Raw genomic sequence first — 27190 nt, forward strand, 5'->3', positions numbered from 1 at the left:
TTTATTGATCGAGCGTTGATAATAAAGGTACACAAATTTTCTTACAATTAGTCGCGTCCAATATTCGATCATATTGTAGCCATCTATTATTACCAATATTTTGTAACATCAAATCACATAGTGAGAAAGCTAGCTCCTCCTACACAATCCTGATTCATGCTCCAGGCCAAAACGGCACACCAGTCTCTGAAATCCAACCCTCCCCTTGAATAAAACGACCCACCGTAAAAGACCCAACCTTCTCCGCGCTCAGCACATGAAACCCCGGCCACCTCACCCTCCTCTCCGTCGCAGCCCCCACCCCCACATTCATATACTCCCCATAAAACAACGTCGAAAGCGCAAAGCTCCCGCTCCACTCCGTCCACCCTTCTGGGTCCACCAACCCGTCCAACTCCGTCTTCATAACCACCGTCCTCGAATACTTCTTCCACGGCCTCCCCAAGTAACTTCTAAAAGACCCTTTTACCCCCGCAAACTCGGGTGCCGGTCTGACCCGGCACCCGTGGATTGCTATCCCCGTGTTCTCCTCTGCATGGTCGCGGCCCTGCGCCGTGATCATGTTGGCCTGGTGGCTCATGGGCCGCCGGATGAAGATGTCGCAGTTCTGGAACACGGCGGAGGCGTCCCCGAAGATGAAGTCGACGGTGCCGTACACGTGGCAGTCGCGGTAGAACTGGCGGAGGGAGTGGACGTAGAGGGTGTCTTGGTAGGCTTTGATGCTGTAGCGGTAGAAGACTGAGAGGTCGGAGCTGACCCGCAGCGCCACCGCCTGGTGCTTTTGGGGTCCGGCTGTGTTCTCGAACGTCATGTCCCTTGCCCAGAAGCCATCGCCGGAGACACCTGTGAATGCCAGATTTCTAACTGAGATATTCATAGACATATATATTTTCGGTATTTTCACTTTTCATTCTAGTGTTTCTATTTAGTACACTGTACATTCACTACTTGATCGAACTCGATCCAGTTAATTTTTCTTAATTTTGTAATTAATTTTGTGTGTCTAATAAAGGCAAAGTTCCATTAAAAATTGCTAGTTCAATTCTATGCATCTTATCTCCCAAATTCATAGGAGAAAAACTTCGGTATCATTTACAGCAAAAAAGAGACTACTCTTCTTTTGTGGATATTGGTTTATGTCCAAATTAGGTACATATCATTTTGGACCACAAACGAGGTTATTTTGGACATAACAATTCCTAAACGTTATTTTAAACACAAATATAATATTATAAGAGTTAATTATACTTTACACATACTCTCTAAATTTGGGTCAATTTTTATTTCGTTTCATAACATTCAACACAATGTAGACCCGACCCTAATATTAAGACTATTTTCAATTTTCACTCTCTATTAGTTTGATTGTGCATGACTGATTGTTGAGAGACATTCGTAAATTATGAGACTTAAATTTTCTAATGGGGCAACTAATGCATTCACCCTGGTTTCTGTTGGGGGTATGTGCCATGTGAAATCAATGGCATGTATGGAAAATTTGGGTGAGAAATGAGTATTTAATTTTCTAAAAACATCATTAACAAAAAATTGTGAATAAGGATGAACTCCTCATTACATGCCGTGTAAGAAAAAATGTGGGTTCTATATTTTTCATATAAGTAAATAATGATTACAGTCTAACATAGTCAAACTAACGAATGATATAATTAAATTGAAACACAAATCTAATTTTAAGGTGTACATTGTATAGCTTTGAAAACTTGGATGATGCAAATTGTAATTAATCGGTCAAAACATATATAAACAAAAGATTTTGTTGATTTCTGACTAATAAACTTACCAAATGTGGCTGAGCGCAAGGTGGTAGCACCGTCGGGGACGTTGCAGCTACCGGTGACTATAGTTTTGTCCATGCCATCACCAACAAACATCAAATTCTTCATATTGTCACGAATATCCACCTTCTCACAGTACACACCAGCTTTCACATAGATTATAACTCTTCGGGGTCGACTGTGACCCATTTTAGCAAGTACAGCCAATGCATCATTAATTGTTGTGTGAGTGCCTGAACCATCTTTGGCCACCACAAAGTCAGCCCTAGAGGTTGCTGGACTCCATGACACTAACATCCCTCCATTAATTTGCTTGGGGTTGGATTGTTGTCCCCTTGGCCTTGGTTCTACTCCTACAACATCATAAATTGGTATTAAAAAAATTTAACAGTCCTGAAATATAATAATAAAAGCACCCTATTTAGTGGCTCAAAAACCAAGAGGGTTGCAGAGGGTTGAGTCACTTGGACATGGCCAGGTGCCTAGGTCTAAGCCACCCTATCATACAACATTTGAAGTCTGTGATGGACCACCCCAACTTGCTCTTCAATTTTAGCTTTGTGAATTGAGCCCGACTGAAATTGTTAACTAAGAATAAATTTATATGTATAATATAAAGGAATTTTTAGATTTTTGGATATTAAGACAAAAATCAACATAAATAACAATGTTAACCTGGCCATCTTGTATTTGTGAGTTTTTAGTAACGCAAGAATTTCTTGATATGGATATATCTTATATAATGATATTTCACGTGGCAACGAATTACAGATATGATTAGATTTGTGAGCATCGATCTACGGTAATTTGAAACATTTCATAATTAAAATCCAAATCCTAATGATTTGACATGTTGATCAATAGAACAGGACATAAAGAGGTGTAATAAACATGTTGATTGGATTTGTGTTCTTTGCTAGTCTTTGAAAAGAAATAAAGAGGTGCAATATTTCATCATTTCTCTAATACGTACATGACATGCATTGAACAACTATTATAGGATATTAGGATATTGAAAAACGCGATATTTAATAAGAACATGAAAAAGATATATGCATGCTAAGCTTAATTAATTATTCCATTTTCAAGTTAGCTATATATAGTGCCACAGTTTCCAAGTAAAAAGATAAGAGAGTCCTATTTGCGCGTATACTAATTGTTGAAATTAATATACTGAATTTTTTAAATTAATATACAAAGAACGTGAATAATAAAAAAAATTTAGGCATTTATCCCAAAATCAATTAGAAGAAGTAGCTCAAACCCTTATAAGCCACTATGCGGCCTCACATTTTCGATATAAGATCTCTCTCAACATGTGGAGGACACGTGTGGCGTCACGTACTCAAGCCTAATACATGGACAATTCATATTGGGTGATGTGGGAACACGTGTGGCTATTTAACAAAACACGTGAATAGTCTGTTCTGATATCATGAAGAAATCTAGGTATACATTTCAAAATCAATTGACAATGGAATGAGTAGCTCAAACCCTTATAAGTCATTATGCAAGGCCTCACATTTTTTATATAGGATATTTCTCTCAACAAATAACACTCTCCAAAAAATAAACAAATTAAATTTGATAAGTCAAATCAATTTTAGAAATAGAATAAAGTAAATTATACATATATAATCCCATTTGTAGTCCAAGATATAGCTAGTTAATCATATATGTTTGCTACTTACTCATTCCCTTGTTGACGCCCTTATTCCCATACAAAGCAAGAGCTTCACCAAGCACCAGGGTCAAATTTTGTGCCACCACATGAGGGTGTTCAGTCTTAACAACCCCCTTCTCCTCCAAGCCATCCAAGCAGCTCCTATGGTTGGCAAGCACGCCACTGAGCCACGTCCGGGCGTCCTCATGGGTATAATTTTCACTGGATAGCAATACATTGAGTCTGGGCACACTCTCATCATACAGTTTGGCGCAGTCTGTGAGAGCCACACTAGCATGATTTGAATCATTAGAAGATAATTCAGTACTAGTACTGCCCAACCTATGTAGTTCCATGGAGGTTTGGACCCAATTTGTGGCCTGAAGAACACTGTCTAGGGCAAGCTGAATTGGGTTTGGATTTTGGAGGCAAGAGGTGGAGGCAGCCATGGCTAATAGAAGGAGGAAGATGGTGGTGGTGGTGACACAAGTGGATGACATTTTTGCTTAATAATATAATAATATTATTCTTGAGCTTAATGCATATGTGTTGCACCACCGGATGGTTATGTGTTAATTTATAGAGGGGTGAGGAAGGCAACACATGGACAATTGTGGCCAAGTGTCATGGGCTGAGGTGGAGTTTGTGAAGTGAGTTACGGTACTTCATCTATATATGCAATGTGAGGATTGAGGTGGTGATCTCATGAAGAGAAATGAAACGGTGCTTATTTGGCGACACTTGTGAAAATAGAGAGGCTTGCAAGCTTGAAAATTTAGAAAAGGTACTTTCTTATTTCAAAATCGTTTTATGCGTGATTGTTCTTAATTGATTTTTTTCCCTAGCTAATAAAACTTGAACCCAGCTAGTTATAATTAATTTATGAGTTAATTATCATGAAAATAATCAAGCAATATATGTTTCGTGTGCATGCTAGGACTAGATATATATGGGATTTTAGTTGTGGATATATAAATTATTAGTCATCCTTTCGTTGTAAGCCGATTTCATAAAGACAAGTATATATAGTCTAGCTAGCTTAGTCACATGTGAAATTTCAAGATTAATTAGGATAGGTCTAACTTTTCTATAAAATGTGAAAGTGAAATATATAATTGCTATATACCTTTATTAATATATTTCTCATTTGATTGCATGTGAAGCAAATTAGACAATCATCACAAATATGCATATATCATGTGGGCGTTTATAGTTTAGCGTATGTAATGTCATAGCGTCGTACCACGTGGTAGAGTGTTCTATCTCTAAACTTAGAGTTTGATTATCATTTTCTTATTTATTAATAAAAAGAAAATGACTTCAGCCTCTATTTACTTTTACGATTTATATTAACCATCATCATTCACACAGGCATAAATGATTACCGAGAGATCGGGTACTGGCATTTTCCTTGTGCTACAATCACGTACTATACAAAAACCATACCTTCAATCATATATAGATTCGGGTTTTGGTCAATCTCCTGGTTGAGATATTGATCGATCATCCTCTTGGGAAATTTTGACTCGTGTTGGAGAGAGAGGAGAGCTGAAACAACGTGTTAAGGAAACAAGTGAGTAGTGGTTGATTTGGCAAGCTAAGAGAAGAGGTACGTGCCATTACTACCACCAAAAGTAACGCTCTAATTATGAATACATAATATTTGTTTGTATCTACTTGCATGCAACCTATGCTAGCTTGCATGGCTTGTTTTCTTCTATGTATAATTATGAATACACGCTGTCCGAGTGTGAACATTAATTGGCAATTACTAGAGGCTCCATCGCCGTTTCTAGCTCATCTCCATTTTGGATACCGCTTGAACATCATCATGTTTCTGTATATATGTAAATTAATATATAATAGATATTTGTACAAGTTTCTGTATACATGATTAACACTTGTCGTATGCAAATTAATAAAAGGCAACCTAGCTTCTATGCATTTCCATGCATAGTTTAAACCAACATAAAAGTAATTGGCACACAGAAAAAATAATATAGTAAACAGTTGGCAGATCAAAAAAGAAATTGGCTTGTAATAGGCCTTGGGATAATTTTATTTTAGGCGAATATTGGTATATTTAATTATTGTTAGAAACTAGAATTGTGTTGCTCGGTGCTTGATGTTCAAAACATGCATATATATATATGGATGTGAAATGCTATTCACATCAGAAAAATAACACAGTAATCTACATTGTATAATTAAGTGGATAGGGTCCATTACTAGAAACATCAAGATCCTCGTTTAAGATAAAACCCCTACACGTACCTTTTGCATGTTATGTGTGAAATTTCATATAATTCAAAATGTCTTGGACTCATAAATCAAAAAGTATTGACCTATTATAATTGTGTCTCGTTTTTCCAGTCTCTTTCACAACTTGAGCTAAAGGACTCAAACTCATTATTCGAATTTTATTCAATTGAGAAATGAAAGAGGAGTAGAGGAGTTCGAACTTTGAAGGGCTAATCAACTATCGACTATGTGCCTCTCCATCACTAATTAGTGATGGAACTATTTTGGGGGCTATATGGGCTGTAGCTGTAGGCCTGTAGCGCAGCCCAACCTTAATTTTCTTTTTTTCGTTTAGCCTAGCTAACCTATTTTAAACCTCAAAATATGTCCTATAATTCCAGTCCAGTCCAGACCATTTAAAATTCCAGGTTTCTTCCTATCACCAATGATGAATCCTGTACAGTGGGAATCATATATTTAATAGATAATTCCAAAATTCCAAACTTATTATTTTCTAACTTAAACCCATGTCTTTTTTGGCCAAAAAAAAAACCCATGTCTTTTTTTGCTCAAGGATTAACCCCTTTGACTAGCCGCTAACTCATCCATTTTCCATATTTAAATTTTCCAGTCAGCATTTTACAAATTTAAGATTTTATTAATGACTTTTTTGCCCTTTCATCATGTTTGGCAGTGTTATATAGTGTTTGACTTTAACTTTTTTGTAATGGCTGTTTTGCTTCATCAATTTTGGGTCCTTTACTGCTCGTTATTCAATTCCTTGGATGCGTTGGACTGATTTCAAGCATGAAGTTCTCTTGTTTTGTTTCCTCCAAATCCCTTCTCATTGGCCTTTCCATATTTGATTGTTTTAGGTTTTTATATATATCATCCAATTTTATAATTAAACCAAATTTGAAATATATAAAGAACCTACACTGATTTTCTAACAAAGCACCTACAACCAAATTTGAAATAAGCTAGGAACCTACAATGTCAAAGCACCTACATGCATCCACTTGATAAAAGCACATACATCTACTTAATTTATAAAAGCACCTACACCCAAATTTAAAATAAGGAACCTAAAATAATTTGAAATAAAGAACTAAACAAATTGTAGGTTCTAAATATATATATATATAGCCAAAAGTGATTGATGAAGTCAAATATTTAACAAACTCAAAAAGTGAATAAACCTAGCCTCAACACGACTGCTGTAGGTACTAAGGACTAAAGGATAGCTAATGGGTCCTAAATCAAAAGTTTTAAAAATCATACATATCAATTTAGGCAAATTAAACCTCGAACAACTACTAGCTAGGGGCCAACAAAAATACAAAGAACCAGAAATAAAATAATTATTAAAAACACATAAACAGATGAATATAATAAGGACTGTAAGTCTTGTAATTGTTGTCATGAAGTTTATGAAAACCACACCAAACATTATAGTTGATTCAAAGCAAGGTATCACAAACCAATGATTATGGTGCTGCATACCTGAGATATATTACTTTTTTGGTGCTCCTGTGAATTTGAATATTCAATTGTGATTATGGTGCATCAAGTTTGTGGTAGACATGCAGTAACGTTGAACTTCCCAAATCACCTACACTATCCGTTTGTAATGCCCAAACGAAAATAATCAAGGCACCTAATTATCATTCTTAATAAGACTTTTAAGACACAGAGTAAATGTTCTGTTAATTAATAACGCCATAGAAAGAGGTTTACTTTCAGACACTAATAAATGAATCCCTAAATTTATGGAATCTGATTGAGAGGTAAAACTATAGTACATACCGAAACGTAAAATTGGAAAATAGCACAATTGGTAAATAATGGGACTCTGATGTCTAATTGATATCCTATGTGGACTAGGTTTTTAAATTTGGGTTTTATTTATTAAAAAAATATTGATGGTGTTAGACTCTATAAAATATAAATCAAACGGATTAAAATCCAAATCACTCTATATTTAATATTTAATCCCAACAGGAATATTGGACTGTATGTCTCTGTATATATCACAGGTCATTCAATTTATTTATGATCGTAAGGCCTATAAAAAATTAATTAGTTCTATGATCTGTCCAAACAAACGTGTGAAGGAAGAAACTTCATCACAAGGATTAAATCAACCATAAAATTATGTCTCATTGTGATTTTTTATAGTCAAAGTCAACAAAGTTATTGGTGATCGATCTTACATTCCATTGTTTGGGACCTAATTTTTTTTGCTACCCACCCATTATGGGCCGGTGAGGGGCCCTAGTTTTGAATGATCAAAAGCAATCATATATGCGCATGTCTCTAGACTTTGAAGCATGTCAAACGTCGACCTCGATATATGATGGCAGTGATGACGATGATCGATCTCTCTCTCAATCATATATGTAATAATCTTTCAATAATAGCGTCCTTTTAAGCTAGGCATATATATTACTTTACTAATTAACAAGCGGTAATTAATCTTCTCTAAGAACATGTATGTGGGAGCCAATGTTGCTATATGGTTGATTGGTTTGGAATGATGGAATTGGCATACATATATTATGAGAGGGGTTATACGTACAAAACTGGCTCATATAATTTGTTTTTGTCAAGTATTGATTAAATGAATTCTTAATTCAACATAATGCATATATAAGCACAATAGTGGTGGATATATTACACCATCTGAATCTGTGAAGAACCATATTTATGCGAGTGCATAAGAACATGTTGCAAGCTAGTATTGTAGAAATTTTCACTTTTCACATAATATATCAGATTGACAACTGCCCAACAAAAAAGCATTTCTAGCTAGTTATTTACCTCTTGTGCTTGACAATTTGTAGCCTTATGCTAGGCTATTTTCATGTGTCAATTCGTTATATGTATAGTGGCTATTAGGGATGATGATTATATATAATATGGAATTGTCCTCCTCTCAAGCAATACTCATAGAAATTGGAACCATTAATTCTGAACACGTAACAAATAAAACCAAATGTATGATTCCGATTATACCACATAGTAGGGCAGTCAAGTTTTCCTTTTAATTTTTTTATTTTCATTGAAATCACGTCATCATATATAAGAAAAGGACATTAATTCTTATTTCATGGAAAAATGACATTAAGTTTGTGGTCAAGTTGAAATAAAAAAAATTGATGACATTTTTCCAGAAAATGACTATTATTACCAATTAAATAGCTAGGAATAATATCTTATTATACAAGTGTAGATATATAAGGTATTCAACAGACCAAGTACACTAACTGGATAGACACGAATACAATTGCTATTAGAGAATTATAGCTTGCGCGCAATACAATAATTCCCTTTTTAAGATATGAATGTGATCATCTTCAAATTAATTAGATCATATCATGTAGTCAATGGTGTTAGTTTTCCACGGCAGCCAAAACAATTCTTCTTTAACGAAGCACAGTTCCTATTTGGAAATGCTTAATTATGTTTAAATTAAACAAATGATTACGTTAATTTAAATCCTTTTCTTTGTTTGTCGCTCTATGAAACTAATAACCATAAACAAAGACACACTTGATCTTCAAGTCTTTTCTTAAGGGCGGAAGTACTTGACTTTCAAGTTGATGGCCTACTTTTTTTAATTTAAAATTTTGTTAATAAATCACACTTGTTTAATCTCATTTTCTTCCCAATAATCACAAAAATGAACGAGAAGTATTTGTGTTTGAAATGGAACTCTGTTTCCTCGCGGTTTCAATGTTAAGAAAAGCGAAGTTAAAGATCTAGAGCAATTTTAACTACGAAATTCTCTTAAATAATTAAGATTATTTGTCTAATGAATAGTCCGATAATCCTAATCAGGTAGAAGATTCAGATTCCAAATATCGAAACTATTGCTTGTGTTAATAGCTAGCTAGATATATAGCACATTAATGAATTACGACTTTGCATATTTTGACTAAATCGCTAAAATCAATTCGTATATGGCATAGCTAGCTAGGTGCATGTCATGCCTCGACATTATGAAATATGAATGTATTGGCAATTAATTTCTTCTCCATGGTATTCAATGCTTTTAATATATACTTAATTGCATTTAAGGAATTGTTTGCCCAAGTCCAACAAAACCGAACCAAATATTAATTAATTGGAAAATTAAAATAACATTAGTATGTAATGTTATTTATTAAACAATTTAATTAATTAGATTACTGAGAAAATGGAAAAATATATCCTCATGTATATATCATGCATGACTAGCACCTTATATATATATATCAATGACCAACTTGTGTTCAACAAGACCAAGATGAGCCTTGAGTACTTGGTCCATGCATGCACTAAAAACACCCAATTAAACTTATATATATCCGCCTGCTTAATTTGTAGTTATAGGCTTGCAGTTGCGTGGAAACATAACCTACATATTATAATTGTGTACTACATATATAAACAATGGCAGATTGATATATATAGGACCCCAAAAATAAAAGTAATAATTCTGATCAGGTAGGCCCCTACATTATATATAGAGAGGCCTTATTTGTACACCCTTTTTTTTCTTTTTGCACACATTTTTCTCTTACACACCTCCTACCATCTTCTAAAATTTAAAATTTCTCTTTTATACACCCCTCCCATTACCAAAATACTCCAACCTCATTAATTTCACCAAAATTTCTCACTACACACCCACCTAATCCAAACACTACACACCCCACCCAAAAAAAAAACAAAGAATAAAAAAAAAAATGTTGAAACCAGCCCAGCCCCTTCCTCAGCCTCTGCCATCCCAGCCCCTCCCCCTCCCTCACCCACTCCGACAACCTCCCTCCCTTCCCCTCCCTCACCGACCACCTCCCTCCCACTCTCCTTCCCTCACCCGACCACCTCCATCTCTCTCTCTCTTCCCCGCAGCACCGACCCTCGTATTTCTCTCTCCTCCTCGCAGCACCTCATCCTCCCCCGCAACACCAACTTAAAACAAAAAAAAAAAAAAAAATTGCAGGTTCGGCAGACCAGTGCCGAACCCGTCAGTTTCGTTCGGCAGGTACCCACCGAACGAACCAGGTTTGTTCGGCGGTTACCTGTCGAACGAAACCGACGGGTTCGGCATTGGTCTGCCGAACCACCTGCCACCCTTTTTTTTTTTTGGCTATTTGCTTGGGCGAGAAGAGAGAGAGAGAGAGAGAGAAGAATGTGGTAGTGGTGGTGGCTGTTTTGGCTTAGGTAGGGAGAAGAAGAAGGTGGTGGTGGTGGCTGTTTTGGTGGTGCAGGGGCTGGGGGGGTCGGTGCAGGGGCTGATTTGGTGGTGCAAGGGCTGAGGGGCTAGGTGGGTTGGGTGGAGGGGGGAGGCCGGAAGGGGAGGGAGGGAGGGGTGGGTCGGGTGAGGGGGTGGCTGAGGGAGGGTTGGAGAAGAAGAAGAAGAAAAAAAAAACAAGGGAAAGAGGTGTGAACGAGAGAAAAAAGAGAGGGAAAAGAAGGGGGCTGTATAGTCTTTTTTTTTTTTGTTCTATTTTTTTTTAATAAGAAAAAAGAGGGTGTGCAAAAAGAAAAAAGAGGGTGTGCAAATAACAGCCCTCTATATATATTAGAGTTATCCTCTAGCTATGTTCTAGAACCTAGGGTTATCCAGTATAGAAACGGTACGTCAACCTAGCCAATTGAAATATTTGCAGGTCTATAATCATGTTTTAACTATAATTATTACTTTTTTTTTTTGGCCACTAACTATAATTATTACTTATCCAAGGAAAATGGTAAAGAAGTTTGAGAAATTTTATTCAATAACCCATTTTAATACTCCCTAAACTATTTTGATTCCCTATAGCTCCAAATTTTATTTTTATGACCCTTTTCTCTATGAAATATTCATAATACTCTCCATATAAAACCTTTTTTTTCTTCGCCAGCTAACCACTGCTCATCCCCTCCCTTCCCAGCCAACCACTGCCCCTCCCCTCCCTCCCTCCCTCCCTCCCCAGCCAACCACTGCCCCATTGTCGCCGCGCCACTCACCGGCCTAGCTGTTGGCGCCCTCATCCCTAGCCGCTGTAGTAAACCCAACAGATGCAGTAAACCTAGTAGATGCAACAAATTCAGCAGATGCAGTAGCAAACCCAACAAAATCCAATGAAAAAAAGTCACGTCGTCTAGCAAAACCCACAAAAAAAACTCATAAAATGGTTGATTCTTTGAGAGATCAGACCCATCAAAACCCATAAAATTTTCATATATGGTTGAATTTGTAGTCGCCACATGGCTATAGTACATTCCACCATGTGGCGACCACAAATTCCACCAGATTTGGCTATAGCACATTCCACCAGATCTGGGTTTTTAAATTTTGTTTTTTGTTTTTTTCATATTTAGGTTGGGAGAGAAGATGATGGGTCGCTGGCCAGTGCCCACCACCATCCTCCACTTCCCTTACCAACATCTCATCTTTGTTTCTCTTTCTCTCTTTCTCTCCCCTTCCATCTCAACCCATTTAGAGAAAAACTCAAATCTAGGTTTTCTAATTTTTTTTTCTTTTTCCAAATTTGATTTAAGAGAGAAGGGGAGAGAGATAGAGAAAATAGATGATAAGCGTTGGTCGATGATAGAGGTCGCTCTCCATGGTTGCTGCAAGAAGAAGATGGAGGAAGGTTTGGCTGCTACAGTAACTTGACTCACCATATGGTCAACATGTGGACTGTTTGGTTGCCACATGATATTTGTATAAGGGTATTTTGGTCTGAAAAAAATGTAAAAGTGTCATAAAAGTAAAATTTGGGGCTAGGGGATGAGTTAATTACACTTACACCTTCTGAGGTTTATCGTCTTTTCACATACACCCCCTGGAGTTTCAACAATTACACATACACCCCCTAAAGTTTCAAAACTGTTGCATATAACTCCCTATAGCAAGACGAAAAATGATGAGAAATTATGCAAAAATACATACTAAGGGGTGAAATGGCCTAATAAAATTACTCAAGGTGTAAGGTCTAACCTCAATACAAATATTTTCTTTTTTGTTTATTTATTTTTTTCTCTTGTAGGAGGTTATATGCAATAGTTTTGAAACCTCAGGGTGTGTGTGTAATTTTTGAAACCACATGTAGTATATGTAAAAAGATGATAAACCTTAAGGAGTGTAAGTGTAATTAACTCTTAGGGGATCAAAATAGTTTATGAAATATTTAAAGGGGTTATTAATTAAAATTTCTCAAGAAATTTTGACTTAACTAAGCCATCATTAATGCTGACATTCTTTCATCTTCAAGTTCACATGCAGTCAAATACGAGGTGAAATATATATAATATAATATACATATGTCAATTATATATAATACATATATATGAACTTCGTTATGGAGCTCCTATTGTCTATATATGTCGATGAAAAATAAAACTTTTATGTAACGGATAATAATACAACTCTTGAAGGAATTAATGATATTTATATTTTTATACGCGTGCTTCATATTATATTAAATACAACTCTTAAAGGCAAATTTGAGTCATCAATTCACTTATTTATTTTTAACCACTAAAACTACAAAGTTCTCGTGAAACTCAATGAGGAAAAATTATTCTCTATAACCACTATATTGACACGTGGTATAACAAGTCTATTTGTTATAACATAAGTGGATGTTATTAATACTATATCCTACTAATATAAACACATCATGCAGTAATACCCTTACACATTGAATTAATTATACTACGTAACGGTATATCGGTTATATCCTATAATTTTTCCTTAACGAGAGTAGTTTGCCGCTGATAGCAGACAGACATAATTCCCAGACTTGAAGTACTCGTATTATTTGACAAAAGTTGAATATATAGCAAGAAGTAAAAAAATGTAAAGAGGACTTTTCCACATACAAGTACTATGAATACGTGAGGCATGTAATGGTCATTTGCTTAATTAATTAATTAATTAAAAAAAAAAATTTTGGCCACTTAATTAATTAATTTTTAACTGTCTGAAAAGAATATGAATAATTTCATATCCATCTAATACGACCCACAGATAACTAATCCAATCAAAACTGTGAGACGCTGCCTACACCTAATCTGAAACGGCATGCTTTGGTCGATGCTCAATCTTTGTCAATCAAAGTCTTAAAAAGAAGTGTTTTCTTCTTAATTTCTTTTTTTAATTTTTAATGACCTTTGGTACCAAAAAAAAAAATATTAATAAGGAAAAAGTGGTACATCTGGGGACATAAAATGTGTCTTACACTCTTACCCCTCCCAAATAAGCAGTAAAGAATTAATTGGCTACATAGACAGGCCAGCTTTTTCCTGTTGAACTTGTCGTTAGATTTAAAACTCAGCCCATGAGATTTCACCCTCATTTCCTCATTATTGGCAATATTGCATGAATCATGGCCTCATGGGTGCTATAAATATTTTAATAATTAAGATAAGAAATTAATTAAAATTTGAGTAACGTTTTTACGGAGTTTAATATATTACTATATAAAAATTAGAATATCCAATTTGTGAATAAAAATATCCAAAATATTATATTTTGAAATATAAATAAAATTTTACATTTTCGACGAGAAATATATATATACTCTCACAGGCCAGTGCCACCACTCTCATGAGGTACCGCTATCGCTCTAAATAGTGGGTGTGATAATTAAAAGAAAATGAATGAGATGATCGAGCAATTTGAGGTCGGTAATTAAGACTTTAATTCTTTAGATTTTATTCCCACATATATATATATATATATCACACAAATTAGTGTTGTCCCCAACTACATTCGGCATTAGCTATCTATATTGTGCCCTTATAACATGTCATGATACTACCCAATATCATATACCTTACCAATTCTTACATTAATATTATAATATTAATTCATCATTCAAATTCTATCATGACATAAACAAACATGTAAGGAATTAAATATCTAAGTATGGAAAAGAAAAACAATATGAAAGTTGTGTGTGCATGTCTTGCAACCATGCTTATATCAATAACCCCATTGCTTCTATATAAAGAACCCAAGTTAGGCCATATATGAACACCATACAAAGTTACAAACTCATAATCACTAGCCAGCGCGCTATCCCGGCCAATAGCCCATTTTATCCACATCTCCTAAAACAAGCCATTAGTGAAAATGGCACTTCGATTTTATTTAACACTTTCTTTAGTCTTTTGTCTCTTTCCAAGCATATTTGGTTACTCTCTTAATGATGTCAAAACATGGTGTAGCCAAACCCCAAACCCAAACCCATGTGAGGATCTTCTAAGCCACAACCCAAATCAAATCCCCATCAAAGAGAAGTCCCAATTCTTCAAGATATCAACCCAATTAGCCCTAGACCGTACCATGCTTGCTCAAACTAAATTATTTTCACTTGGCTCAAATTTTCATAATGATCATGAAAAGGTTGCATGGGCTGATTGCCTTGAACTCTATGACTACACAATCCAAAAGCTCAACAAAACCATGAACCCTAGCACCAAGTACACCCAAGATGACACACAAACATGGCTCAGCACAGCCCTCACAAACCTTGAGACATGCAAAGAAGGGCTTGTGGAGCTTGGGGTTTCGGAGTTTCTCTTGCCTTTGATGTTAAACAATGTTTCTAATTTGATTAGCAACGCTTTGGCCATTAACAAAGCACCATATAACAACTCTCAGCAGCCTTACAAAGATGGGTTCCCAAGTTGGGTCAGGCCCGGAGATAGGAAGCTCTTGCAGTCCTCTTCTCCTAAGGCTGATCTTGTGGTGGCCCAAGATGGGTCTGGGGCTTACAAGACCATAAAGGAGGCAATAAACGCAGTGTCGTCCAAGCGAACAGGCAGTGGGAGGTATGTGATATATGTGAAGGGAGGAACATACAAGGAAAATGTTGAGATAAAGTTGAAAAATATTATGTTGGTGGGAGATGGTATAGGGAAGACTATTATCACAGGAAGCAAAAGTGTTGGAGGGGGTTCTACAACCTTTAATTCAGCTACAGTTGGTAAGTTATAAATTAGCTCCTCATGAAATTATATATATGTTGCATAAACATCATCTTTCAAATAGAAGTAGGACCCAACTGTGTGAAATTGACTCGCTTATATGAGTCTCGCTTCAATAAGTGGATCACTCCTCAATTGAACATATCATACACAAAATGATAAGTTGATGGTATTGTACCTACAAATATGATTTCTCAACACTACAAACAATTATTTATGTTCTAGTTTAAGAGAATAATATTAAATGTGGCTAATTATTTATATATCTCTCTTATATATATATATATGTATATGCTTTTTTTCCTTGATAAAATATATGTATATATATATATATTTTCAATTTCTATATTGTTTTCATATATATCTGCATAATTAATTTAAACTTGCCTCCCAATTCAATTAACTTTAAAACATAAATCCAGAATGATGCATTTAATTAAGCAAAGATATCCCTGCTAAAGTATCTCATTTGTTCAAATGTATATATAAATGAGCATAGTCTGAAACTTATTTATTTATAATAAGAATTAAATTGTTATGTTTAATTTGTTTCACATAAGGTTGTATTAAAAATTTTAATAAGAGTTGGTGTTTTAATATTAAAAATTACTGATGATAAATTAAAAAAAGGTAGCATTTGACATGCTTAGCTTGGGTTCCTTAGCCAATGAGTTTATGGACTAGAGGTAATCTCTTGACTTTCACTGGTGAAGAAAATGACCTTCAATGTCATCCGGATAATGACAAGATCATCACCACTTTAATTTCCACTGTTAATTTTAACTGTTGTTTCGACATGTATTTGATGGAACCAAACTGTCTTTATCTACTAAACAAACTTAATTGGGTGGTGTAGTTTGGCTCCAAAGGTAGCCAATATTCGTTAAATAATTTTAAAACAGGGAATTAACTACTACTAGTTAGGGTTCTCAGAGCTGGCCTACTCTGAGAAATTGTGTGCTGCTAGATTAACTAATTCTTGTTATGAAAAATGGATTTTGCTACAAATATTAATTTTTATAAATTGAAAACTATTGTATACATATTGATTTAGAAGGCTGAGATAACTTATGTGGAATTGTTATACAAATTTCATATGCATTACCATCAAAGTCGTCATGTTGTAAGATATATTAATTAATATAAAAAGCCTCTTTCTATTAAAGTGGACAACAAAGCTTTATGGAGGTTAATAATTAATTATCGTAATACCTACTATTATTGGTCCTAACTAAAATTTGTGGTCCTCAAGTTGGCCACGATATCATATTTAACTTTAGCAGTTGTCAAAAACAAAAACAAAACAAAACAAAAAAAAATTTTAGCAAAATTGTTTGTGGGTCTGGTATCCATTGATTTATAGATACATTTGTGCTAGAAAAGATTTTTTCTTTTCCTTTGTTTGCATATTAGTCAAAGATTTAGAAAGTCATGAGCAATTAATGCCTCAAAGTACATGTGACATATATAATTAATGTTGTTGATTGTCAACTTATACAACCGAACTCTAGCTATGGAGGAAAATTTTATAGTTTGGAGTTTGGACACATATATTAACAAATATATTTTGAATACTTAAATTTTGATGGGTTCAATATTCTTTATGAATCGTTCAATCTATTTGATACGGTATATATGTATCAGATTATACAACTAAAAATGAGGATAATTTTGATTTGTTTGATTCATTTCAGCTGTGGTTGGAGATGGGTTTATTGGCCAAGACATCACGTTCCAAAACACTGCCGGTTCATCAAACAATCAAGCTGTGGCACTCCGGTCCGGTTCAGACTTATCTGTGTTTTACAAATGTGGGTTTGAGGGGTATCAAGACACCCTCTATGTGCACTCTGACAGGCAATTCTATAGGGAGTGTGACATCCATGGAACTGTAGACTTTATTTTTGGCAATGCTGCAGTGGTTCTCCAAAATTGTAACATTTATGTCCGCTATCACCCTACCACTACTGTCACGGCCCAGGGCCGGTCTGACCCGAACCAGAACACAGGAATTTCCATTCACAATTCTAAGGTCACAGCCGATTCGGATTATAAAAGTTCAACTAAAACATACTTAGGAAGGCCATGGAAGGAGTATTCTCGAACAGTGTTTATGAAGACCTACCTTGATAGCTTAATTAACCCGGCTGGTTGGTTGGAATGGAGTGGTGACTTTGCTTTGAAGACTTTGTATTATGGTGAGTATTCAAACACAGGACCTGGTTCATCCACTGCAAATAGGGTTACATGGGAAGGTTACCATGTCATTACCAGTGCCTCCGAGGCTTCCAAATTCACTGTTGGTAACTTCATTGCGGGTGATTCTTGGTTGCCAGCCACTAATGTGCCTTTCACCTCTGGCTTGTAATTAATTGACTAGTTTTTAATTTATTGGAAGAAAAATTAATTGATTGTTGCTTAAAACATAATTAGGCATGCAATCGTTTGTCGTTTTCTATGTAATTAAGTTTGTAAGAAAAAAAAATAAAATTATATACATGCCATTCAGTTTTCAAAAACAATTTTATAATAGCATAATTTTTCATTATGCAAGTTTCTATAAAAGAATTTGTACTTGTTAGAAAACATTCTTTCAGATGAAACAAAGCAAGACCCAAGAAAAATTAATTAGTTTATCATTAAACAAACAAAAAAAATCTTGTTGCCCAGAAAAAAAAAAATGAAAATAATTAAATGGTCGGCGTTCATTTATCGTCAATCGTCATTCTTTGTGAATTGCTAATAAGAACTCATAATTTGAAAATCTTGTTCAGCAAGATAAGTTTAATTAAATTAATTAAATATTACAGAAGATATATATATATATATTATCAACCCATACTAATACGATTTGTCAAACTGTTTGAATAAGTTGCAAACTCAGATGACTTCATGATGACAAGTATATATACATATACTTGTTCACACTGCATATTCGATGACTGAATCTTCTTTGTGTGCATTTATTTAAGAAGTTCAATGAAAGCTTCCTTGTGAGAATAAGATGTGAGACTACTCTTTGAATGCAAATAGAGGGCTTTCTTTTATTTTTGAATAAAAGTACATTAACTGTCAATTGGACCCTTTAGCGGCTCTGTAAGCCATGTCTATACGGGCCTGCCTATTAGGAATAAAATTGGGTTGGGTTTCTCAAGAAAAGTGACAGAAAACATTCTTGCGAAATGTGAGTGCCTTGCGAACACTCACTGAAGAAACATTTCGCAATGTAACGCTCCCTCACATTCCGTAACTTACGTTTCGCTCTAGAGAAATTATTATTTCTATTACTACTGAAGAAAAGGTAGTGCCTATTACAAGAGGATACACTTTGTCAACTAATAGGTTTGTTGGTTCAACTTGTCGATCTCTTCCTCTCTCAACAGTCGACAATCTCTTTTCTCTCTCGACGATCTCCTCTCGGTGATCTCTTCCTCTCTCGACGATCTCTCATCTCGGCAATCTCTTCTTTTCCGAATGGTGATCCATCTGAGAAACGATTGGATTCAAAGAGATCCATCTGAGCAATTGAGGGTGAGCTCGAATTTTCATTTCATTGATTCAGTCTTTTGTACCTGTTTAGTTGGTGAGAAAACCAATAAGAAATTTCGAAAAGTGAAAAAAATAAAGGCCACGTTTGGCGCACATAATTGGATTGGAAAAGATACTCATCCTTGGATTGCATTGGATTAGAAAGAATAAATCTAATACAATGCCATGTTTGGTGGTGCACAAAACTAAAACACAAGATTAGCTAAGTAATGCTATTTTAGTCTTGTTTTTTAAAAAAGTAACCAATTTTTCTTTTCACATTTTTGAATAATAAAATTTAACAAAATAATAATATATAAAATAAAATAACAATTTTTTTTTCTCAACTTCAAAGGAAATTATTTTTTTCAATACAAAAAGTTCATCACCATAGCAAAATAATAAGGGAAAATGTTAGCAAAAGGACTATAACTATACCCCTATTTTCAGTTGAGGATCCCGTTTTTACTTTGCTTCAATTAAGGACTATTATTTTTTAAGTGCTTCAATCAAGGATATTCCGTCAATTCTGTCAAAACTTCCGTTAAAATTGATCACGTGAGGGTCACGTGACCAATTTATAAGGGCAAAATAGTCTTTTCTCATAAAAAAATAAAACTAAATAAATTTAAACAAATTTAAAAACAAAAAAGAAATTCCCTCCATCTCCCACCTTCGCCACCCCCTGCACCATGTCCCCGCCCCCTCCTCCCCCTATACCATCGCCATCCCTCCCCTTCCCCCACCCGTCCCAGCCCTGGCCCCATCCAGCTCCACCACCCCAACCCAACCCCGGCCCCGTCGCAAAACCCAGTCAAACCCAGCCCTAGCCCCGTCCACCACACCCTCACCCACTAAAGCCTTCAATTCACCCAAGTTGACAATAACACCAGCTCCAGAGCAATGCTCAACCATGTGACCCACCTCCTTAAGCTTGATACCCATCTTCTTTTCACTTCCACCATTGACAACAAACTCGGAAATCCCTTTTTCAACGCTCTTTCTGGACAAAACGTCGCCGATTTGTCTACAATTCTCGTCCCTATCTTCGAATCCAGAAAAGGGGAAGCTGAAACCCGGACGAGCAGGGTCCGAATTCGTTAAATTGCACAAGAAAATGGGCAGGCATCGGGTCCGTGGAAACCGAGCCGATGCTTGCGTCACCAAGGGGTGAACAACCGCGAACTTTATATCACGGCTCTGAAACCCGGCTTCCCCGAAGATCCGACTCACAATCGGGTCGTCCAAAATCGACAAAATGAAGTTCTTGAGCTCGACCTTCAAAAGCAACACTGTTTGTTGCTGGTTGTAAATCTACTGCAAGTGGAAGCTCTCCGGGTGCCTACGCTGGTTCACCTGCGACCGCTTGAATGCGGCCATGAGGGAGTTGGAGACCGCCAGCTCCTCCTGGGCCTTGGACGACGGCAATCGGTCCAGGGAGACTCCGACCGAGAGCTCCAGCACTCGGAACTGGAGACGTGTGGAGTACTCGCTACTCCGGGCTGGTTTGACTGGGTTTTGTGACGGGGCCGGGGCTGGGTTGGGGTGGTTGAGCTGGATGGGGCCAGGGCTGGGACGGGTGAGGGAGGGGGGAGGGATGACGATGGTATAGGGGGAGGAGGGGGCGGGGACATGGTGCAGGGGGTGGCGAAGGTGGGAGATGGAGGGAATTTCTTTTTTGTTTTTAAATTTGTTTAAATTTATTTAGTTTTATTTTTTTATGAGAAAAGACTATTTTGCCCTTATAAATTGGTCACGTGACCCTCACGTGATCAATTTTAAAGGAAGTTTTGACAGAATTGACGGAATATCCTTGATTGAAACACTTGAAAAATAATAGTCCTTAATTGAAGCAAAGTGAAAACGAGATTCTCAACTGAAAATAGAGGTATAGTTATAGTCCTTTTGCTAACATTTTTCCAAAATAATAATGTACCAAAATTAATATCTACCAAATATAGTAATTCAAATATATACTACTCAAATATTCAACACATTGGTCATGCAATGAGTTTAGCCACCATACCAAAATAATAGTACCAAAATTAGTATCCACCAATCTAGTCATTCAAATACTACTCAAATATGCAACTCATTCTTCATCAGATAAGTTGCAATACATACTCCATTTTATCTCCTGCAGTATCTGAAGCAAGAAAAAGATCAACTATAGATACATCAAAATCAGTCACAAGCACTTCTACAATTTTAATTCGATTTGTAGTGGAAAGCCCCAACCTTAATATTCAATTTGTAGTGAATATATGTTCTTGCAAGTAGCTAGCTAGCAACTACAAGCAACCAACTCATATATAGCAGTAAAAATTGTTCCTTAATTGTTGTACATAATTAAATATCTTCATAGCCAATACAAAGAAATATTCAATCGATCATTACAATAAAATATCCAAAATCTACTATAAAATGGTCAGCTATTACAAAATATCCTAAATAATTGAACTCTTAATTAAGCTTAGCTTGCTTTCTTGTTGTGCAGCAAAAGAATGGGACAGAGAGTTAACTCCATTTCACTCATTTATGTTAACTAAGCTACAATTTTATGTTCACTCAATTATGTTAACTCCATTTCACTTTAATCCTAAAATTGATGCATGAGAGTTGAGAGAGAGAGAGAGAGAGAGAGAGAGAGAGAGAGAGAGAGAAACTTCAGCCAACAACAAAAAAGAAGCAGAAAATGGAGTTGACCAACGATAATGTTGTGTTTGTCTAAGTGTAGGGGCTATTCTAAAAGCTAACACCAATGAGACATAAACTGCATCCAGTTCAACATGCTAGACAGACATGTTTTATAGCTTCTCTAAACAAAAGCAAAGGAAAATAAAAAAACATTTTCAGTCTTTCTAAGCGCACCAATAAAAGATGACTGGACCAAGTCAAATTACAATAAAAATGTATAAAGGCATAATATATATAGGGTGCTGCTATTTGCACACCCTTTTTTTTCTTTTTGCACACTTCTATTGAAAAAAAAAATACCCCAAAAAAAAGAGGACTAAACAGCCCCTCCCCTCCCTGTTTCCCTCTTTTTTTTTTTCTCTCGTTCAGACCCCTCCTCTGTTTTTTTTTTTCCTTCCAAGCCCGGCAGCCCTCCTCGGCACCTCCCTTTCTCCTCTCCACTCGCCCGATCACCATCTTTCTCGCACCACCACCGCGCGCAGTACCACCCGAGCCACCACTAACCACCATCTTCCTCTCTCTCCGCATGCACCATCACCACAGCACCCCCAAAACAGCCACCACAACCAGCCCGGCAACTCCTCCTCGGCTCCTCCCTCTCTCTCTCTCTCTCTCTCTCTCTCTCTCTCTCTCTCTCTCTCCCTCCCTTCTCTCTTCCCTCCTTTTCTCTGTTGCTGCGATTGGTTCGGTAGACAGCCACCGAACGAAACTAACGGCTTTGGCAGATGACTGCCGAACGAACCCACCGGATTCGACGGATGGCTGCCGAACGAACCCGCTGGTTTCGACGGATGACTGCCGAACGGCCTGCGAAGCTCATCCTCTTGGCTGGCACTGCAGCATGGTCGTGCAAGCTGGGCAGAGTTGTCGGGCGCGAAGGAGAGAGAGAAATGAGTTGGGCAAAGCTGTCGGGCAGAGCAGCAGGGAGGAGAGAGAGAAAGGTGCAGAAGGTGGTGCTGCGCGCGGTGGTGGTGCGAGGAAGGTGGTGCTGCGCGCGGGGTTGGTGCTGCGCGCGGTGGTGGTGCGAGCAAGGTGGTACTGCGCGCGGTGGTAGTGCTGCGAGGATGCTGCGCGCGAGGAAGGTCCGGTGGTGCTGCTGCGAGCAGGGTGGTGGGGAAGCTGGTGGTGCGCGGTTGTGTGTTGACAGAGAAAGAGAGAGAGGGAAGGAGAGAGAGTGAGAAAGAGAAAAATGGGGGTGTGTGGGTGTGTAATGAAATGAGGGTATTTTGGTAATGGGTTAGGTGTGTGTTGAGAGATTTTGAATTTGAGATGAATGTGTGGGGTGTGTAGGAGAAAAAAAGAGTGAAAGGGTGTGCAAAAAGAAAAAAAAGGGTGTGCAAATAGTAGCACCCTATATATATTGCTGCAGTTACTATGTCCTAAACATATGCTTCTACTTATTTCATAAAAGAAAATGAATTTGTGGATTTGAGCTAATTATGAATTTAGACTTTATATTGTACAATAAATCATCTCAATTTAAAGCTATTAAATTCTTTGAATCCTATCTCAGTAGTAAAGTCAGATTTTTCCTCCATCTCAGTACTTAAACTCAATTCTCCAGAACCACACTTTCTTTTTTCCCACTTCCCAGTCATGAAAATGATCCACAACTCCCCAGCCATACAATACGCATATGCATTAAAGCTAATTAATCAAATATACACCACTTATTTAAACTAGCCCATAAACAATTAAATTAGACTAATTTCAAATAAACAAGCTATATACATGAAAACTTACATAAAAAAAATATATAAACCTCAAGCAAATCAGGTTTATCTCAATAAAAAATACAGAATCTTAGTAATATGCAACAAAAAAACTCAAACAAACACATATATTAAAAACTCAGAACCAAATTCCATGATTAGCAGCAGTAACAGATTGAGAGTTTCGTAGCTGTACTAGCTCACAACTAAAGCCCCGAAACTGAGAGTGAGAAGATGAATCATATAGCAGCAATGGAAGAATAGATGTATCAGAGAGAATTAAACAAAAGCTACAAGAAGAAGAAGTCAATGTCGCTGCCCAAACCCATCTCTCTCCCATCCAAAACCATGTCAATTTCACCCTTCAGATTGAGAGAGAGACAGAGATAGAGAGAGAGGAGTGAGACCTGAAAATGACTTTTGCCGGCGATGAGTGGCCGGAGATGACCACCGTAGCCGGAAATCGAATCCGACGAGAGAAAAGTTAGGTATCGCACGAGAGGCTAGGGTTTCAGCTGAGAGAGATCGGAATATTAATCCTTCAAATTCTCTCACCTGGATCGCACAGTCCCATAAAAGATCGTAGTCGTCAAATCGGTTCTTCTAGTTCTTGCCGTCTTCTTCCTCTACTGTTTGTGGGTTTGTCACTCTGTTTTTCAGGTTGATTTTGTTATGTATGAATTGGGATCGGATTGATGCTTCATATTTTCTGCTAAGTTTGTTGAAAAATATTGGAACTTTCTGTTAAATTTGTTGAAAAATTGAAACTTTCTGCTAAGTTTGTTGAAAAATTGGAACTTTCAACCAAGTTTGTTGAAAAATTGGAACTTTCTGTGTGAGAATTTGACCAATGTTGCTTCCGTTCTATCTGGATTTTTGAGGTAGTCGCCATTTTTTTTTTTGTATTCATGGATTGCTCAGGTTGTTTTTGTTATGTATGAGTTGGGATCGGTTGAGTGCTTCCTATTTTCTGCTAAATTTGTTGAAAATATAAGACTTTCTCTGAAAATTTGGCCAATGTTGCTTGATTCCAGGTACGATAAACATCCTATAAATTTTCTGATTCTAGCCTAGTAAATAGTTTCCTACTTCAAGTAGGTTTCCTATTTCAGTCTGCTAGTTTCATATTTTTCTATATATATATATATATATGTAGACTTACGTATCTTCTGTTCTTTGTTTAGAGAGAAAGAAGCCTAGATATAAGTTAGTTCTGTCCACGTTTCTGCCACTATGAGAGGTGATACTGCTACCAAAAAAAGGAGTAGATCCAAGGCGTCCCTTGAAGCACCGTCCTCTGATCATGGTCACTTAACAAGATCAAAAACATCTGCTGTCATGAGAGGTGATACTGCTACCAAACAAAGGAGTAGATCCAAGTTGTCCCTTGAAGCACCGTCCTCTGATCATGGTCACTTAACAAGATCAAAAACATCTGCTGTCATGAGAGGTGATACTGCTACCAAACGAAGGAGTAGATCCAAGTTGTCCCTTGAAGCACCGTCCTCTGATCTTATTCATGATCACTTAACAAGATTAAAAACATCTGCCGTCATGAGAGGTGATACTGCTACCAAAAAAAGGAGTACATCCAAGTCATCACTTGAAGCATATGCTGCGATGAGAGGTGATACTGCACCAAAAAAAAGGAGTAGATCCAAGTTGTCCCTTGAAGCACCGTCCTCTGATCATATTCATCACTTAAAAAAATCTAAAACATCATCAGCATTGATGAATACTATCAACATTGATGATCTCCCTGACTTTCTATTGGTTGAAATCCTTTGTCGACTTCCTTGCAACAAATCAGCTTTTCAATGTAAGCTTGTGAACAAGAGTTGGTGCACTCTCATCTCCAATCCTTATTTCATTGGCCGCTTTGTGCGTTTCCAAATGGATAAGCAGATGCCGATAATACGCACTCTGATAACCAGCAGAGGGGAGGAAATCCTTCCTGGAATTTTGTCTCCACTGTTCAAAAGACTCATGAGTTTCCATGGTTTGAAAGAAGAGCCCGTTGTGGTAGCCACGTATAATGACTTAGTTTTGTGTTGTCGAAGCAAGGACTCAAAACGTGATTACTACATCTGCAATCCGTACACCATGCAATGGGTTGCTCTTCCGCCCCCACCCCCTACTCAATGGGAAGATTCAGTAAAAGTGGGACTCATTTGCAATCATCCCTACTGTGGTCCCTACGATGATCGAAAGGGATTGTATAATGTGGTCCAGGTTAATTCTGACTTTAGGTGCATGGTTTTGAGAATTGTTGCTCACGATCAATTTTATGAGTGTTGTTCCAACCAATTACGTGTGGTACGCGTGCAGTTGTTTTCTTTTGAGACTGGTGAATGGAGAGAGTCATTTGTATCATCCTCATACAGGATTGATGGTCCTATGCTTCACCAAAGCTTTGCTTACAATGGAATGTTGTATTGGTCAGCTGATCTGCATGGCCGAATGATTGGGTTGGATCCGTTCATGATGATTCACAACACTAGTAGTACTATTAGTAGTAATGGTGATGATGTTCTTGATTTTTATAAATGTCGTATTGTTGATGACCTAGCTGTAACTACAGAAAAAGAAGATTTCTTAATTTTTTGTCTTGGTGTGTGCGGTGGTTGTGTGCGGATGTGTGACTACAAAATCTCACACGGATTGTTCACTCTATTTGTTTGGGAGTTGAAAGAAGAATTACAAGATCATGATGATGAAAATATGGTCGTCCATGGAGCTGGCAAATTTTGTGTGAAAGAGATGAGGACATATTCACTGGACGAAAATATGCTTCTGGATTATGATGTTGATCATAAATTCATAGTTGAGCTATTAGGTTTTGACCTGAGCAATGAGGATATCTTGTATCTACATATTCAAGGAGATTTTATCAAGTGCAACATTCGTACAAGGGAGTGGTCAAAGTTAGCTGCCGCAGGAGAGAGTAAAATTCGTGCCGTAGATCACTTCTTTACGATCTTTCCATTTGTGCTCCCATGGTGGCCGACACCAGTTCCTAGACTACCACAGCATCCTGCCCACGTCCCATGATCTGCCCATTTTGTGGAGGTCCTGGAGGAACTAGCAGCTAGTTCAGCAGTGCAATTCAATTTGCTGCTGACTTAATTGTTTGTTTTTATTATTTATTTTTGTCAATTGTGTGTATCATAGACAGGGAGCACTGTGAATTGCTTCTTATTTATTTGCTGCGGACTTAATTGTTTGTTTCTCTTATTATTTTGGTCAATTGTTTCTTAATATATACCATGAGAGGCTTGAGCAAGTCCCAACTTTTATGAAGTTGGATTGGACTTGCAGCAGTGTTGGGATTTAGTTTTGCCGTTGCAGTTGGTGTTCTGTTTTGGCTTTGCTAATTATTCGTTTCAGATTGCTGGTGCAGTTGGTGTTTCCTTGCTCTGGTTAATTGATCTCCTTTCCTTTCGGGTTTGCCTAGCTGCAGTTACAGTTGGCTTTCTATTCATACGGAGTCTTTTTTTTTTTTTTTTTGGTTTTATTGGATCATTGCCAAGGTCTTGGCCCTCTGCTAGATGTATGACATCTTTTTTCATTTTTTTTTTCCTGCC

General features: G+C 36.9%; 2 protein-coding genes and 1 pseudogene across 3 annotated transcripts; 2 read left to right on the top strand and 1 right to left on the bottom strand.

Annotated features, from left to right (window-relative positions):
• Positions 1 to 154: 154 nt before the first annotated feature.
• Positions 155 to 3959, bottom strand: LOC147290825 (putative pectinesterase/pectinesterase inhibitor 36 pseudogene; annotated as a pseudogene).
• Positions 3960 to 14812: 10853 nt separating this feature from the next.
• Positions 14813 to 18037, top strand: LOC147290826 (Plant invertase/pectin methylesterase inhibitor superfamily). The gene is made up of 2 exons (XM_086238844.1): positions 14813 to 15668; positions 17364 to 18037. Exons 1-2 carry the CDS (start codon positions 14813 to 14815, stop codon positions 18035 to 18037), a joined length of 1530 nt encoding a protein of 509 aa, XP_086094970.1.
• Positions 18038 to 23731: 5694 nt separating this feature from the next.
• LOC147290827 (uncharacterized) lies at positions 23732 to 26939 on the top strand. Of its 2 annotated transcripts, none has more exons than XM_086237290.1 (2): positions 23732 to 24266; positions 24791 to 26939. In XM_086237290.1, exon 2 carries the CDS (start codon positions 24840 to 24842, stop codon positions 26655 to 26657), a length of 1818 nt encoding a protein of 605 aa, XP_086093416.1. In that variant the 5' UTR covers positions 23732 to 24266; positions 24791 to 24839; the 3' UTR covers positions 26658 to 26939. The 2 variants fall into 2 exon arrangements, with proteins under 2 accessions (XP_086093416.1, XP_086093417.1); XM_086237291.1 differs by having other exon boundaries at positions 23732 to 24241.
• Positions 26940 to 27190: the final 251 nt, after the last annotated feature.

Source organism: Dryas octopetala, chromosome 3 (assembly GCF_963921425.1).
Source record: "Dryas octopetala chromosome 3, drDryOcto1.1, whole genome shotgun sequence".
NCBI lineage: Eukaryota > Viridiplantae > Streptophyta > Magnoliopsida > Rosales > Rosaceae > Dryas > Dryas octopetala.